Source organism: Ammospiza nelsoni, chromosome 2 (assembly GCF_027579445.1).
Source record: "Ammospiza nelsoni isolate bAmmNel1 chromosome 2, bAmmNel1.pri, whole genome shotgun sequence".
NCBI classification, from domain to species: domain Eukaryota; kingdom Metazoa; phylum Chordata; class Aves; order Passeriformes; family Passerellidae; genus Ammospiza; species Ammospiza nelsoni.
Genome location: NC_080634.1, coordinates 75,511,298 through 75,529,817, shown reverse-complemented (window position 1 = coordinate 75,529,817; position 18,520 = coordinate 75,511,298). Strand labels below are relative to the sequence as shown.

At 42.1% G+C, this 18,520-nt stretch overlaps 1 protein-coding gene across 1 annotated transcript; it reads right to left on the bottom strand.

Moving 5' to 3' along the window:
* Positions 1-314: 314 nt before the first annotated feature.
* SLITRK5 (SLIT and NTRK like family member 5) lies at positions 315-3,185 on the bottom strand. Its single transcript, XM_059466440.1, has one exon. It carries the CDS (start codon positions 3,183-3,185, stop codon positions 315-317), a length of 2,871 nt encoding a protein of 956 aa, XP_059322423.1.
* Between the last annotated feature and the right edge of the window lie 15,335 nt (positions 3,186-18,520).

Genomic DNA, 18,520 nt, shown 5'->3' with positions numbered 1-18,520 from the left:
TGTGCCCATTTTACACAATAGGCATTCTCCGACTTCCAAATGCAGTAACAGAAAAGAAAAACCAAAACCAAACCAAACTGAACAGCACACCCTTTCAGAATCATTCCCCGAAGCTGAAAAGTCCTGTGCCAAGGCACTTCACCCTACAATAAAATGAATTAAAGGGGGAAAAAGAGGCAGGGGGGGCGAGGTGTGTGTGTGTAGGGAGGTCAGCATTTACGTTTCTTTGTTTTGCGTGTGGTTGTTAAATACAAATACTCTAGAGAAGGAGCTGCTGAGACTGGCGAGGGGACGGGGGGCGGGGGGGCTGTTTCTCAGAACTGGCTGAATGTGGTCTGTTTTTCCAGCACTTCGAGGTAGTCCGGCTCTGCGTTTAGTTTTGCTTTTAGCTCCAGATACTCGTTCCTGTTGGGCTCTACAAAGACAGTACTCGGGGGGCTGTAGAGCACCGTCTCCCGGAGCCTGGCGTCCCCCGGCCCCGGGTGCAAGTACTGGTGGGCACGCCTAAGGTCATAGTTGGGCGAGTACGTGTAGGCGGCGGGGAGCTTGGGGTAGTCGGGGAGGGTGGAGCCGGGGGTGCCCAGCGTGGAGGGGGAGTGTTTGTCGGGCTCCAAAATGCCCCTGTAAAAGCGGTCGGCGTCTTGCACCGGCGAGAGCAGCTCCTCCCGCGGCTCGATGGTGCTCACGCTGTACGCGGGGCTGCGCGCCGGCGCATCCTCCCCGCCGGGCGCCGCGGGCGGCGGGGGCGGCGGCGCGCCCCCCCCGGGCGGCAGCGGGTGGCTGCTGTAGGTGACCTTGAGCTCGTGAAGGTCTTTGTAATCCTCGCCCGAGTTGCCCTCCCGGGAGCGGTAGATGGGGTTCTTGCACATGTGGCCCAGCGGGTGCGGGATGTACTCGTAGACGTGGCCGGCAGGGGTCTTCACCTTGGGCAGCGCCGCGCCCCCACCGCCGCCGCCGCCGCCGCCGCGGTGGGGCGGGTGCTGCTGGAGGTGCGGGTGGTGGTGGTGGCCGCCGCCGCTGTAGACGCTGTACTGCATGTTGAAGGAGCTCACGTCGGAGTTGTTGGCGCTGGCGTGGTCGCCCTGGCCCTTCTTGCGCCGCTTCATGACCAGGACGAAGAGCCCCGCCGCCACGAAGACGGACATGATGAAGACGAGCAGCAGGCTGAGGATCAGCACCGAGAGCGGCACCGAGGAGCTGCCGCCGCCGGCGCCGCCCGCGGGCGCGGAGCCGCCCGCCGCCGCCGCCGTGCCATTGAGGCGCACGGTTGAGGAGGAGGGGGTGGTCCTGGCCGGCAGCTGGCCCGGGGACGGCGTGGGCGTGGAGACGACGATGTCCGAGTAGTCGGGGCACAGCAGCTCCGCCCGGACGGCCCGCATGTCGCTCTGGGCAAACTTCTTAGGGGACTCGCAGATCACCTGGTCCACCAGGACGCCGGTGTTGAGCTGTTCCAGCCACAGCTTCATGCCCACCACGTCGCAGGTGCAGTCCCAGGGGTTCTCGTGCAGGTCGATCTGCAGCAGGGATTTCAGCTGGTCCAGCACCCCGCTCACCGGCAGGTAGGAGAAGTGGTTGCTCCGCAGGCTCAGCCTGTAGAGAGACAGACCAGAAAAAATGTTCCCTGGCAAAGACCTCAGCAGATTGTTGTTCAAAAACAAGAGCTGAAGGTTGGGGACGGATTCAAAGGTGCCTGCCTCTATCTCCCTGATGACGTTGTACTGCAGGAAGAGGTACTGCAGGCTTTGCAGCCCATAGAACAGCTCTGGGCTCAGCCGCTCGATCCGGTTCCCGTTCAGGTACAGCCTTCGCAAGTTAGTTAAATCCCCAAAAGCCCGGTCCTGAATGACCGAGATCCGATTATTGCCCAGATGCAGCAAATCCAGCCCAGTGGCATCCACAAAATCTGCCCTGCGTACCAGCGCAATGTAGTTTTCCGTCAGATACATCTTCTTGGGATTATAGGGTTTGGGCTGCAGTTCAGAAATGCTCTCAATCTTCCTCTCCTGACAATTGACATTGAGGCCCAGGTCAGAAATCTGCAAGTTGCAAGTGCAGGCAGTGGGGCACTCCAAAGGCACCGGGGATTTGGTCTGGTAGGCAATGCTGGGGCCATAGTTGCTGTATCCCAGGTCTTTCGAGGGCAGGCGGGAAGTGGGGCGCACCCTTGTCTTGTTGGGTTGGCGGGTCCCTTTGGGGGGCTTCAGGGGAGATTTGTAAACAGCTGAAGAAGAAGTGGCCACAGAGTTGACCGAAGCCGGGGTAGTGTGGAAATACCCTGTAGTGCTCAGTGGTGTCTGAGGTCTCATTTCATAATCAGAGATGAGCCTCCTGGGGCAAAGCTCCTGCTTAGAGACTTCATCCAAGTCTCGACCATGTAAGCGGAAAGGGGTCTCGCAAACCACATCTCCCACCAGCGCGGAGTATGAGATGCTGTCCAGCCAATCCTTTAGAGCAATCAACTCACAAGAGCAATTCCAGGGGTTCTCCTCCAGCTGCAGCTCCACCACTTTATCCATGTGCTGCAGGAGGCCCACATAGGGCAGCAGCTTCAGCCGGTTACCCCTCAGGTCCAGGTGAGTTAAGGGCACAAAACGGAAAAGGTTGTTGGGCAAACTGGAGAGGAGGTTATCATTGAGAATCAGCACCTGCAACAGATGCAGTTTGCTGAAGGCATTGGGTTCAATGACACTAATGTAATTATAATCGACCTGTAGGTATTCCAAACTCTCTAGCCCAAGGAAAGTGTCATCCCGTAAAAGTTCCAACTTGTTATTGTTCAAGTGCAGCCTCCTTAAACCTCTCAGACCATGAAAGGCCCCAGTTTCGATGTCTTGTATGTCATTGCTCCCCAGATGCAAAATCGAAGCCCCCGTGTAATTGACAAACTGGTTTGGGTACAGCCTATTCAGAAGGTTCCCAGACAACAAGAGGTGGTAAACAGGGAACCTCGGTGGACTGATCTCAAAAAGGCTGATGATCCCTCTGTTTTCACAGCTCACTGTTAAGATGCTGTCCTTCTCCTCACAAGGACACGCATTATCACAGATTTCCCCATAATACTCGATGCTTTCTGCCCAGGAAAGGACTAGTGATGTTAAAGCAAATGCGATCGTCTGCAGCATCCAGATATGCATTTTTTTGTTGAGGTCCTGTTCCAAAGTTACTGTAGAGCAGCAAGCATACATTTTATTTCCTGTAGGGATAAGGAGAAAAAAAAAAGTAGCATAATAGGGTAGCCCCATAACATTTGAAATGGAAACAAAGTTTACATGTGTCTTCAGTAGGGTAGAGAATGGACTGTTCACCAACCAAAAAAAAAACCCCTCCTGTCACTTCTAATTCCCACACATTAGGAAACTGGATGACATGCCTTGATTAAAGGGTTGATAGGCAACTCCTTGTGAGTCAAATGCCTGCGGTGTCTAAAAAGGTGAGGTCACAGCAGGAATTGCTCTGGTTCTGTTAGTGTGGGGTGAATTTCAATGCTTCTTTGGATTTCCTTTTCACACCCAGCCCCATAAATATACATAAAATGGCTGTCAGTTCAGTTTCACGTTTCTAATTTAAGAGAAAAGAAACACCATTTTACGAGGTTTCCCACCTCCCCTATTACCCAGCTCCCTCTTCCCTTCAGAACCTCCCTGCTGAACCAGTGCACCAAGGTCTTCCCCTCCTTTTACCTTGATTTTAAACTGGTGATGGAAATACCATGGTAGGAATCCAAAGAAAAAATGCTCAGTGCTGAAAATGGCATCTTAATTCAACAGAGGGAACACTGACACATTCTCCACATCACACATTTTTTAAAACTCTTTTATGCTGGTCGTTTTTTTCCCTAGCTATACATTTACAAAGCACACACCCACCCACACAGACATGCACACATGCTCACACACACACACACATGCACACACGCTCGCACCCCCAGATGACTTTTGTGCAGAATTCTTCTGTACTGAGATTAAATACATTAACCTCCTACTTCAGTGCACTTAACAGCTCTCTTCAATTACGGAAATTGTGCATCTTTACAAAAGCAAGTAATATTAATTGATATGTGATCCCCTCCCAAGTTATACACAATGTAACAGAGCTCATTTCAAGCAGAAGTCTCCTGTTTTCTCTCACACACACACACATACATACTCTCAAAAGAAATGTTTTAACCACTCACCCAAAATTTGTGAAAAATGTAAAACATGCAGGTCATCTTCGGAGTCTCATCCATATCTGACATAGCGCTTATTCCCAATGTTCTGCAAAACTAGCCTGGTAGAAGTGGAGAGATCTAAATAGGTCTCATGAAAATATCTCATTGCCAACACTCCAAACATCAGAGTTACTGATTATAAGCAGCGATGGCTGTCAGTGCTCTTCATCCTTTAGGGAAGAAGACACCCAGGCTGATTAAAAGCCAAGGAGGGTAGAAGGGAAACCCTACCATTGCCCTACGTCAGTAATTTAATGTCCGAATTCCACCTAGCTGGAAACAAATCCTTTCCTTTTTTGCTGTCTTTCTGACTCCTCGTGGCTTTCTTCTACTTCTATTAGTCTAAAAGCAATATGAATAGGGAAAATAAATGCATTATGTGTGTCGGTAGGGGAAGACTAAAAAATCATCAGGTTTAAATGCTGGGATCTTGGACCAGGCTTGCATTTTCTATCGTCCACCTCAGAGCTCCAATCCTCATGACACAACTCTGGTTTGGAGGAACGCATCCTAAAAAACGAGAAGTCTCAGTACTGCAAGACATCTCCTGTGGCATCAGGTTCAAGGCTGCAAAACTAGCACTTGCAGCAAAGGCAATCATGCAGCAAGAAATCGGAAGTCTCCGTGAATCTCTCTAATTCTGACCAGACGTCAACTGGATTGGAATTACTCAAAGCAAAAAGGCTTCACTGCATAAAGGCAGCAGAAATCTTACTCAAAGGCATGTATCTAGCATATTTTTTTCTCAGCTCGATCAGATCCATTCATCCATTAGCCAACAGTTCTTCGGAGAAGAAGAAAAAAAACCCCACAATGACAACGTATTGAAAACCTGCCCGGTAGTGTTAAACTCCCAGGCATTTTAAAACTTTAATTCAATTACGGTTAGCAAAAGAGGCAAATACAATTTTCCCTCCCTCTCCCTTTCCCCTTTCTCTGACAAAAAAAAAAAAAAAAAAAAAAGAAAAAAGGCGGGGGATGGGAGGTAAAGAAAATAAAGTTGTAGCTGGCTATATGCAAGGTTGCAATCCCGCCCTGGAAACCCCTCTGTGATGACTGTGTGCTGCTGTTCGCCAGCTCCCTACAGAGGTTCAGATTGGGGGGGGCAGGCAGGGGGTGGGGGCGACGGGGGGGAGGGGAGAAGAGGAAAGGGGTTGCATCGGGATTTTTCTTGCGTGTGTGTGTGTGGTTTTTTTTTTTTTTTTTCTCCCCGAAGAGTTCAACCCTTAGATTACCGCACTGCATATCCGGCTGGAAGCAGCTTTCAGTACCGCCGACAGCAGCAGCGAGCGAGCGAGCAGCTCCAGCCGGACACTGCCGCCCAACTGAGCAGCACCCCGAGTTGGGAGAAATGGCTTTGGCGGAAGGGGGGCGAGCGGCGGGGGACTGGGGGTGGAAAGCAACAGCAAGGGAAGACCCGGCGGGGAAGGGGCGGATGGGGGGAGGATCGACGAGGAAAGGAAGGGAGGAAGAAAGGAGGGAAAGAGAGCGAGAGAAAAGTCAAGCCCGGTACTTACTTCGCCCGAAATCTCCAGGGCCCAAGCATGGTGGCAGCCCATGAAGATGCCGACCCGCTGCGCGGGCGCTGCGCGGAGCCGCCGGGGCGGCGGAGGCGAGGATGGCAGCGCCGGGGAGCTCGGTGCGGAGCGCGCACGGGCACCCCCCGCACGCAGGCGGCGCCGAGGCACAGCGCGCGCTCAGGGGCGCGCACACGCGGCCACACGCGCCGCACACTCACCCTCACACACACGCGCGCGCGCGCGCGCGCGCCCGGGGAGCCGCGGGGGCGCGCCCGCCGCGCACGCGCGGCTCGGCGGCGCGCGCCCGCACGGCGGGAGCGGGGGCGGCCGGCGGAGCGCCGCGCTGTGCCCGCGCCGCCGAGCGCAGCGGGGAGGCGGAGGGAGGGCAGCGAGGGCGGGGCGGCGGCGCCGAGCGGGAGCGGAGGGGGGCGGGAGCGCAGGGGCCGCGGCGAGGGCCGCGCTGCCGGGCGGGTGTCGCCGGGTGACGGCGCGGCGGCGGCGGCAGCAGCCGGCCCCGTGGGGCGTCGCGCAGCCGGCCCGCACCGGCGCCCAGCGCACGGGCACACGCAGGCACACACATGCCGATACGAGCGCGGCGCGCCCGCCCCGCCACTCCTCCGCCCCACGCACGCCGGGGCTGCGCTCGCACTTTCGCCAGCACGGGCCAACTTTCCCCCGCTCCTGCACCGCTCTGGACGCCGCTCCCCCTGTCCGCACCCCTCGGGCGGACGTCCGCGGCCGCCCCGTCCTCTCCCGCAGCGCTCGCTGGCCGCGGCCGGGCGGCACGGAGCGGAGCCGCGGGGAGGGGGGCGGCGGGAGCCGCTGGCGCGGCGGTCGCCACTGCTGCTGCTCGCTGTGCGGAGCCTGTGCAGCGTTCGCGGGGACCGCGGGGAATTGGGCAGTCGCGGGGAAACAAAGTGTCGGGTTTTGCTACGCGCATTCTCCGACATCGGGGACGCGGGCGTGTGTCGGAGCCGTTCAGCTTCACTTTTCTCCTCTGCCCACCCCAGAGGCGGGTCGCGGAGGGAGCCGGGGCACGGATGCACCAGCGGCATCTAAAAGACTCCGGCCACCCCCCATGCCCGCCGGGCCGCTCCCGCGGCAGCGCCGGGGCCCGCGGAGCCGGCCGCGCTGCCGGGCGCTCCGGGCGCGGTGCGGCGCCTCCCGCCGCCGCCAGGTGGCAGCGCAGGGCGGCGGATGGGCCCGGGGGGCGCAGCGCGGCGGGAGCGGCCGCGGCGGGGAGCGGAGGCGGCGCCGCGGGGAGCGCGTTCCCTTCGTTCCCTTCGTTCCCGCGGGATGACCGCCGTTATTGGGTGTGCATGCGGGGCCACGGCCGGTTTTTTTGGGGCCAAGGCTGGCTGTCGCTCTGGGGATGCTTTTTTTTATCTTTGGAAAAATTGCGTTTTTGGCTGATCTTAAAAAAAAAAAGAAGAAAGATAATAATTAGAAGGCGGTATAATTGCGTACGTGCAAAGATGTGCATGTGTTCGCATTTGCGTATTAATTGCTGCTGTGTGCTGTCTGGATTGTAGTGCATAAATCTAGTAGTACATACTACATAAATGTATTAATTCAAATGGTGTTATGCACACAGGAACACATGGAGTTCACCCCATGTGTACCGCACAGAGGTTGGAATCCAGCTTTAACTCAAAGGTAATGCTAGATGTGTGTGTCCCTCTGTTTTTCCTGTTCTAGTGTGAGCATTGAGCAATACTCTGTCTGTGGTATGTGATTTCTGCACATCTGTATCTTCAGCAGACCTCTGTTAACTCAAATCTTAACATCCCAACATGCTAAACCCAAAAATGATTGCTAAAAAATAGCCATTTTTGTAATGCTCAGCCGTCCCTAAAAGGCATATTCATCTTCTCTGCAAACATAAAAGGAGTGTGACTCAAATCTTGTTTCCCTAGGTCTGAAATAAGTAAGATCTGTTTTTTTGGATGGAAGACAGATTCCTTACATGAACCAGGTAATTTTCCTGGCCTTGTAGAAGCTCTTGGAAATCTTCTCAGTGGGACAAAATACTTATCTTCTTAAAGTATCACTGAGTTTACTGTTTTGATGCAAACCCAGTCAATTCAGTGGATGGTTTTAAATGGTTTTAGATTGTGTTCCAAGGTGCTAGTTTCAGTCAGGAAAAAATACCAAACCACACCCCATACAGGTGTGTAGGTGTTTTTTTTCCACCTACATAGGCTCTTTTAAGCTTTCTAATATGCAACATGGAATTTATGATAGTAGAACAAAAAAAGAAATCACAGATACTGAACAGATCATGAGATGTCCTACAGGAATTTCTTATAGCCTCACTATTTTTGAAAAATACCTTTCTTTTGAATTAGTAATTTTGTATTTTGAATATATGCGATTCTATGCATATATGCTTGCATTTTTTAGGCCTGTCATATTTATAGCATCTGTCTGTGATTCTCTAAGCTATTTTTCTCTCTGACACACAAAATTAGACACACATAAAAACTTTTTTACTCATAACAGAGAAAGATATTTTACATAACCTTGTCGGGTAGGGTGAGCTTAACTCCCTCCTGAAACTGTTTTGGAGAAGTTGACATTTCATAACTCTGAAATCATGTTAAAAGCTATCAGGTTAAAGTCAACATTGTAGATATATTTCAGTTTAATTTTTCTGATTCTGTACTAGTGAGATATTAAAAAGCATAATCAGTAGAAAGTCTGATTTAATCAAATCTTACTTTCAAGTTTTTACACTGCTAGATGGTTTTAATAGCATGTAGGAGATTTAAATAGTTATTAGTGTAGAACTATCATGCTGTTGTTCCATTCATTCTTATTCTTAGTCCAAAAGTATTTCTGGCAGTGAAAAGTTATATCTGAATATTTGAACTAGAACTGTCATTTTAAACCAAAGCAAAAACATCAAACAGTAAATAATACTAAATTTGTGATTTTTTTTAAATTGTAGTATTGCCTCTTGCTAATTTATTTTTCATCTACCTTTCATTAAACTGAGAAATCCTGAACTCCTTTAAACTGAAATACTCAGAAAGTTGGAAATAACTAATATAATCATCATATTATATAACTAATATATAATATATAACTAATAACTAATGTAATCATTATATTATGGAGTACAAGTAGAGAGACCTGAGTGAGAATGGAGCCAGAGTAAAGATAGTTCAGCAAAGGCATATGAGGCATACATGCATTAAATATGCAACTTTCAAGTGTTCATGTCTACCTTCTTTCTATAGTGCTTCAATTTAAAACATTGGCAGGAGCAGTTGATCAAGCATGTGGAACCAGACATGGGAAACCAGGAATTTGGAGGTTCCAAACTTGTTGAATGAAATATATTGGAACAGAAGAATAGACACTCTTTATGAAAGACAAAGTGTTGAAATAATTTCATGGTCATGCAATAAACACGGTAAGGAGTGAAAATAAAAATGTTAGAAAATAAAAAAGTGCAATAAAAATGTTAAATTTGAGGGTGAAGATGAGGTAGTGTCCACTTGAAAAAAAATTATTGAGTAAAGGATAGGAAAAATACTAGGGATGCTATCTATTATGAATCTGCTGGTCCAGATTGGAGCTGGAAAACAATGCCTACAAATATGGGGAGGGGGGAAATAAAGCTAAGGCTGAGATTGTGTGATCATGCAGATTTGTGTTATTTCTTATGGGCAAGCATCAGCAGAAAGTTCTACCAGTGTTGCTGGGGATGACATGAATTTGATCATGATAGAGGATAGCTTCTTTTATGGAACAGATATTGAGCAAGCAAGACACAAGGATAAATTAGATTAAATTGTAGTAAATTATAGGATCTGCAGGATAAACTAATGATAGAAAAAAAAGAATGGTTTTGAGCTTTTCTACTTCATGTGAAATATCAAGACCAAAGAATGTGAAGGATCTGTTACTGCAGTCCAGTGTTTCAGAAAGGCAAACTCAGAAATAAAAAACTTTAGTGAGTACTGGAAGAAGAATTCAGAAAAGAAAAATGCTACTTTATGTAAAAAAGAGAGCAGATATTATTGAATTTTTTACAGTGGAGAAGAAGGGGTGAAACAAAATAGTCCACCTAAACTGGAATGAAAAAGAATTCCCAAAAGGTAGAAGCCTTAAGCAAGTTATTAAGCGTAAGCACAAAACCTAAAGAGAATGAAAAAGAGATACTGATTAGCAAGAAGAGATCTGCATCAATAATTAGAAGGCATAAAACCAAACTGAGAATGGTCAGAAACCTTGTTGAACCAAAACTTGCATAGAAACCTGAAACAGAATAAAAACTTGTTAAGCAATGTAAATAAAATGAGAACTTAAGAAGTGGGATGGTTGTTAAAGGATGGGGTGGACATTAACAATAAAGTAGGCCCGGACCAAATAGGTGCCAGAAAAGTTGCCTCTGTTTCTGGTAAGAAGAGATGTAAGTTTTGTTGTCTAGTGTGAGTGGGAATAGGGTAAGAGAAATCCTCAGTGTATCGTGGAACAAGCATTTGGTCCAGCAGTTTTATGTCTTAGAATAGGATCGGCTGTTTTGTAATACACATAGCACTGATTTGAAGGTGTATGGTAAGTGTGTCTGGACAGAAATTTTAGACAAAATAAGAGGTCTTTCTGAGAAACAGATGTGTTGAGATACATATATATATGTGCAAATATATATATATATATATATATATATATATATATATATATATACATACCGTGTAAATATTTTAAAATTTTAGTGTTATTTTCTATATTCTAACATGTCAGTATTTCTAAATTCAATTCATGTCTGTCTGTATATTGCTTTTCTTTTGGTCTTGACTGATAGAAATAGTGTGAAATTTAATAATGCATTCTACAAACTCATGAATTAAGACTTTTACTATAAACTGGGAAAATCCAAGTCTGTAAAAAATTTCAGAAATTTAAAGCTAGTAGTCAATCAGGAAGGGGTTAGAGGTTGCTATTATAAATTAAGTACTTCTATAAAGGGAAAAGAAAAATGTTATTTTATGATGTATTAGGCAGAATGTCATAATAGGTAAGAAGGCGTTATTAGTATTGTAAAGGATGTGCTTTTTCATGAGTTCCTGGTGTATTATGTGTGGTTCTAGTCATATATTCAAAGAAGATACTAAAATGAAGTCTAAAGATCAGGAAGAAACTATGGTAATTGGGGCATGGAAAATGTGTCTACAGAACAGAGATTAAAAAAAAAAAAAAAGGAATACATAGCCAAATAGATATTGAAAGGACATATGAGTCCTTACAAATTCATTTTTAGTTAAATGCTAAAAAAAAACCCCAAAAAACTAAACAAAACAGAATGTATTTGAACTGAAGAGGGATATTGACATGCCATCAAATGCATATGTGTTGATTTTAAAACCTAGCAAAGGGAAGAAGTTTCCAGACTGTCTGAGACTGGAAAGGTCTTCCAAATAGGTAATCAGGCCAACAAAGTGTTTTTTTTTTTAAATAGAACTTGAAAATAAAAAACTTTGTAATTGAATGGGACAGTTCGTGTTAGAAAAGGTACATTTGTGGCAAGTTGGAAAGGAAAGGGCTTTTTGAAGTAGTTGGAATATGTTTTTTCTACACTTACACTGTATCTCTTCTCTGCCTGAGGGCTTACTGCAGGCTCTCAGGTCAGGTAGGATGTTTTCTCCCTTTATTGTATAATTTAGGTTCTGAGTTATGTTAATTTCTTTCTTTCTTTTGTTCTGCTTTGTATAGAGGACATGTATCTCCTGGAACATTGTGCAAAGAAGTTCTCACATATTTCCTCCTGTTGAGGGGGTCTCCACAGACCATTGGCAGTGCCCTTTTTTCTCTTCTTCCTCCCTTTTTTCTTTTTCCCCAAGGAAGATTTGAGGTTTGGCTTTTGTTCTTTACTGCAAATTAAAGAATTAAAGGTTTTGAGTCAGTGGGTAGTACCATCTGGACCAAAAGTTCTGTAGATCTGGTTTTTTTTTCAACTAAATATTAAGTGTATTGTAACTCTCAATTGTGAGAATGTAGAAATGTAGGTAGTCCTTTTCAGCAATATGCTTCTGTTACTACTTGTGAAAATTAAATTCAACTCAGTTCCATTACCTCAAAAATACTAGCTAAATTTTCAGCGTTTTCAGTAGGACATGGCATGGATTAAGTGGCATACTGCAAAAAAATCTCTCTGAAATTTCCTAAACTATTCTGTCACTATAAAATTGCTCTGACTTTTCATTTCTCTTATCTCCTTGCTATACTTAGGATTATCAAATAATTACAATTATTTCTTGTCAAATATGTCTAATGTAAGGTACCTAATCTATCCATAATAACTGAAATAAAGGATTTTGTTTTCTTCTGGATATGAGCACTTCCTCTGGGATAGCTTCTTAGTTTTTCTGGTGGAAGTTGTAGAGTAGGAAAAGAGGTTTATTAATATCCTTGCATAGAGGGGTAACCTTAAGATATAAATCTATTAGGCTATTATTTTCTTTATGCTTTGATTTTCTTACACTAAGAAAAACATATTTACCAGGAGGAACTCAGAGAAATATCAGATGTTTTCTGCCTTAATGGTTAAAACACTCAAGAGAAGGAGCAGGCTTAAAATTTCTACACCACATTAGTTAGCAAAAATTCAAACATGATTAGTATACTCTCCCTCAAACACAGAGCCTGACCTGTCCCACCCTTGTTCACTCTGGAGAAGTTGAGCATCCCATGAGAATTTCTAATGATCTGTTCCTCACAAGCGGCAAAACCAGGGGAAATCAGAAATTGAAAATCGGGGATTATGTGGAAATTAGACTTCCAAGTGAATCAGTAGTATTAATATTATTCCTGATGTCTTTGAAAAAGATTGCTGCAAGACATACAGCAAGAAATGTTGATCCTTGAGGCACATGAATGTGCCCAGCAAGAACTTCATCAGTCTTAATGGTTTCTGAATACTGGATCTAGGCTCTGTAAATGATAGGTAAGACTACATATATATAAATATATGTACTTATATATATATGTGTGTGTGTATGTAAAGTTCATCCTGCATAACTTTAGGGGTATAGCTTAGCTTTATGTTTTGCCATTTAAATAATTTTTGAACCTATTTGAACGTACACTAATTAATGCAATAAAAAGATAAATCCTTAATCTTTTTAAAGAAAACATTGCTACTCCTATGCATTTCTACATATGTTTTGACACATATTTACAAAATATAAACATAGAATGTGTCAGTTTTGCATATTTATGTACATACGTTCACAGACAGATTTTGCCAGCTTTGTCCTTACTTAAAATAAATATGAAAAATTATTTTTAAAGTGATATACAAAAATCAATCTTTTATTTTATGATTCTACCCAAGAGGCACTATAACTGATTTATTAAAGGAAAATGAGGAATTTTTTTTTTGTATTTTTCAATAATAGACTCACTCACTGGAGCATGAAAAAAAGGTGCAAAAGCCTTAGAGTGAACTGAATTTGCATGTTTTGGCTGCTCGGCGTGACCTGCGTTTCATGCCACTGGTGGCTCCTCCAGGTCTTCCTGGAGGGGAGTTTTCATCAGTTTCTGACACTAGGTGTCCCTGTATGTGTGCGGGAAAATCCTGATGGAGACATTTATTGAAGGAGGAGTAGAAATTGAGCGGGAGGAGTAGAAAAGATAGTAAACTTCCTTCATGATTTCGACTTCTGTTTGATAACTGTCTTGCATGTTACTGAAGAGAAAATACGAGTGGATTCCTGATTGAGCAATTATATTTCAGAACAAACTTTTTTAAAAAGAAAAATGGAAAATAATGGATAAGGCTCTTAGATATTATATAGTCTTTTTGATATTATGTAGCCTTTTTGATACTATGTATTTATATTGATATTTTATATATATATATATATATATATATATATAAATCAGGAAAAGTTTTCTGAAAACATTTCAGTCTGGTTTATGTTTGGTAAATTTATTATAATTTAAAAATTATTCATACCATTTGGTATAAAAAAAGGATTTTCATGTAGTAAACACAATTAATTATGTATGTCAAGAGTGATGAAAAAACGTGTACTGTGATTAGCTTCTCTAGAACATCTTGATAAATGGGGTGTTTCAAGAATTAAGAGCCTTTGATGGATTGTACAACCCTCTAACCCTTACAATTAATGTTTAAATAGATCACTAGTAATGGAAAAGAATGTGTTTAGACCCCAATTCTTTTCATAATCAAGTGGCTATTAAATGTTATGCAAACATTTTTCCAGTGGGACTGTTGTTTAATCAAAGTCAGAAGCTATTATGACATGAAAGCTTTTAAAATTATTATTATTACCTGATAATAATAATAACAAAAAACCCAATAAAAGTAAGAACTAAAAGAGATGTTTTCTTTCAGTAATAATAAATAAGATACTTGAACAGACACCTCAGAGTATTAAATAATCATTTTCTCTGACATCAAAAGGCTGCATGTACAATGAGAGCAGGATTATACTGATATTGTCCAGAAAACAGGGTTGTTGAGTAGTGTGTTCTCTTTTTCAAAATACAGACTTTTACTTAAAAGACAAGCAAGCAAACAAACAAGCTTTCATCCTTCTCAATACCATTTAAAACATTACTAGAGAAAAGCTACTTTTCTGAACCCATAATTCTGAGTTTACTTCTCTTGAACTTGTAGAGAACTATAGCTCTTTTTTGGAGATGTCAGCACTGTTAAACACTTTACTTCTGGACTTCTGTATCACACATAGTCTAAGAATTTGGAATTATGGAAAGAGGTTTTATTTTAAAGGTATTTACTGTCAGCATACTTTTGTTTGAATGTCTCTACTGGTTTTAAGGGAGTGATGATTTGAGCTCATAGTCTTCTAATGCAAGAGTGAGAGTGTTGCAAGTCCACTGCACTGAAAACTTGTGCATTGGTGAATACATTAATTAATCATTATTCCTCATTAACCTTGTGTACTTCAGCACCAATACAGTAATCTGGTATTTGTTTTGGATTTCCACTTGTCTATTTTAAATTAAGTTAAATTTAAGCATATCTCCTCAGTTCACAAGACTGAGTTTTCACAGACCAAAAAAGCTATGAGACGAATTTATTAAAAAAATTAAAAGCTGTGTTTAAAGATACTGTGGTGGGTTTCCATAGTCTTCATACCACAGGCTGGGATTAGGCTACTATGAGTATCTATTGCTTACAATGTTTTTACTGTGGGCAATGGAAGGAGAAGAACTGGTGCTTTATCAATCAATGTGAAGAAATACATGAGATTTGTTAGCAAGGGATATTAAACATTATTGTGGGCAAGTGGAAAACACAAATAAGAGTCTGTGTTTTATAATCACTAAAATAACTGAGTAATACAAGTGTTTTATTAGTTCCCCAGTGAAGCTATGGGTTTCAGTGAAAAATGGTAGTGATATATGTCATAAAACTTCAATATTGTGTATAGTCCATATATAAAGCATAAAGATATCTTGCAAGACACTAAAGATACATTATATTGAATAAAAAGAAAACAAAGTTGTCATAACTATATGATATACCTTAGTTAAGAATATCGAAATGCCCTGCAAGCATTGTTTATATGATGAAAGCTATACAAGTTATAATACACCAAGAACCTTCTCACACCTTTTGGTAAAGATCAGTGTAGAGTTAGGATCTTCAGAGGAAAAAATTCTGAAGAGCAGTTTATCTCTGCACAGAGAAGGTGTGAAAGTTATGTCTTAATGTAATTTCAGCTCTAGATTTCTGTACATATCCCTGTGGAATGTAAACATCCTACAAAGCTTAAGTAGAAAGCCACATGGGGTTTACTATGTTTGTTTCTCTTACGGTGGTACCCAGCAGCTGCAAATGGCATTCTCCACTAGACATATCTGATCAGGTAGCATCAATCCACAGTGCTGCTCTATAACCTGTGACTTAGAGAAAATAATTTGGAGTGAGAATGTCAGTCTTATTGACATCCAGTGGTAACTGAATAGTGGGAAATTGCTTAACTGTACTTGGGTGCCTGTAAATTTGAGGTCACGGTAGAAAAAGCAGATCAAAGAGAGTTGAAAGGGAATATTATCCCCAGTCTTTATTTCAGGAATGGAAGGAAAATTAGATCTGTTAACTGAAATGTTGCATATGGAATGTCTAATACCTTATTAAATTTATTAATTTCTCAGAGCTCCCTTTCCTATATCTCATCCAGAATATGAATCAGACTCCTAATATAAGAAAATGTTGGAAATATTTTGTCCTTTTATGTCTTCCTTCAGTCTTTTTTTTTGTTTTGTTTAATGCAAATTTATTGCTGAAAATTGTGGCAACAAAGAATTTTAGTAAATAAGAGTATCATGCCTAAATTATGACATCTGCCTTGCCTAGGATGAGCTTTAGTATTTGAAGTCTATATAAGTTCTTCTGAAAGCTTCAAGATTTGTTAAGAAGCTGTCTGCATTTACACAATGTTATCTACTTCTGAAATGCATCTATGCAGTGCTAAATGAAATAAATTTAATAATTCCTTCCAATTGAACAATTTCCCAACTATTGTAGGAAAAGCAAGAAATATTTTCATAGTTTTATAAAATGAAATTTACTTTTTAAAGGCAGATGAGCACCATGTTTTGAAATAGTTTTACTAGGCAACCATGCATGGTGTCTAAATCAGAGTAAATTCATCTTAAATACTGTTCTATGGATAGTGATGTGAGATGGGCAACTCTCAAGGATTATTCTCACTACCTGAAGTCTTCCGTAAAATACATGTCCCTCTCTACCAATCGAGGGGATGTAATGCATTTAGCTTAGCTCCTGTTGCCTAAAGTCAAGTGGGCTTAATACATACTTGGTGAATGTTCAGTCAATGTATAAAACTGGCGATACCTGAATATAATTGTAAAGAGATAAAAACGTATTTAAACTTTGTGTCATCTGTAGTCTTACTGACATAGATAGGGCTTTATGGGAAATACAGTCCTGCTAATCATGAACTGGATAATATTTCAAAATTCAGACTTGCATTAGCAAATTTCTTTCAAAAACTTAATATTACAGAAAAAAAACCCCTTAAGTTCTCTTTCAAAAACTATTTTGTTTTGTTGCTAGCAAGTGCTCATGAAAGTTTCTGTACAACCAAGTTTAGTTTATCTAGTTATATCTGTAATAATATATATTTCCTGTTTGTTTTTCTGTTAGATTTACATGACTGAATACATGGTTCATTGAACAGCTTTCAGGATTGATGTGATAGCAGACCTTTGTGTCAGAAAGGGGTTTTTCTCTGTATCTTTTTTTGCTGTTGTACATTGATTAAAATCCCATGTAGATGCTGTAATAAGAAATCAATTTCCTTGCTTTTTGCTTACATTTTCTTATAAAAGAAATTCCTGTTTATTCAACAAATTGCATTTAATTAAATGAGCAGATTAAGTTTGTATTTTATTTCTTTCATTACATATTCCTTTGTTCTTAATAATATTTTTAGCCTTCATTTTTTTTGTTTGCATACACTTTATGGAGCCCAGTGGTTGACCTTCACACCCAAGATGAAATGGAATAAGTGTCTTTGTTATGCTGAAGGCAAAGTATAAAAAACATATAGGAAAATGTTGTCATCCCTTGCCTATTAAATTTGCAGATGTGACAGGATATTCAGAACAATAACTGCATGTGATTTATCAGTAGTGACTGCTGACTGCCACAGTTTAATTTGCTACACCAACACCCAAAATGCTACTGTAAAACATAAACCTTTTGTTTTGCATTCCTCCCTTTGACAGAAACTGATTTAATTGACTAGTGTGTCCCATGTGTTATCTTCATTCCAAATTCCTTGCTGGAAAAATATAGTGCAATTGTGAAAAACTTTCTGACCCTTCTAAATATGACAAGTATAGAATCTCTAGCCATTTAACATATACTTCTGCTTTCAGCATACTTTCCCAAATAAAGACTGTATTTCTGAATATCAAATGTATTACTTATGTAGAGTAAAAAGTAACAAATCTTCTCACTTTGCAGAAAAAACCCCACCTATTATCCAAATTACTTTATCATTATTTAATATATAATTTTATCTTTCTTTTTTGCAAGTAAGAATAAGATCTGCATGCCAGAAATATACCTTTATATATATGATATATATATTATACCCTTATATATTCTTATATAGTATAATATAATATATATATATTGTACTATATAAAAAATATCTCTGATAATGCCATACAATTTTTCTTCATCCTTTGCACACCTGAAAAACTTACTTATTGCCTTGAATACTTGCCTTGAATACTCTTCCACTAAAGATAGGATTCTTTCAATTGTTTTCATTAATGAAGCTGTTAATTAAAGCTGCTGGTTTACAGACTGCCAAAGCTTTAAAGAGTTTGCTTGAAGATCCAACATGTATGTTAGATAAATTAGCACCTGAGAAAATGCATCATGTGTTGTTTATTGTTGTCATTGTCATTTATTCCCTCTTTTTTTTTACATAACTTCCAGTAGAAGTTTGTTGACAACAAGAGATTCAGAAGTTAGAGCATTAGTGAACTCATAGATTAAATAATATCCTGAGATAAACTTGTGGATAAGTTCAGGGGCTTGCATGCTTAAAGGGGGCTGAAGTGGACTTAGGATATCTGGGAACGTGAATGAAGACAATTCCACTCAGAAGAGCCTTCTGTGACACCTAATCCTGAAGAGGCAAGAAACTGCTCCAGTGGGAGATGAGCTGTTCTCACTGGAAAGATTCAAGCACAGCAAATAGGTACTGGAACATAATTTAAAGGAGGTTTTTCTGCTCGAGGCTGT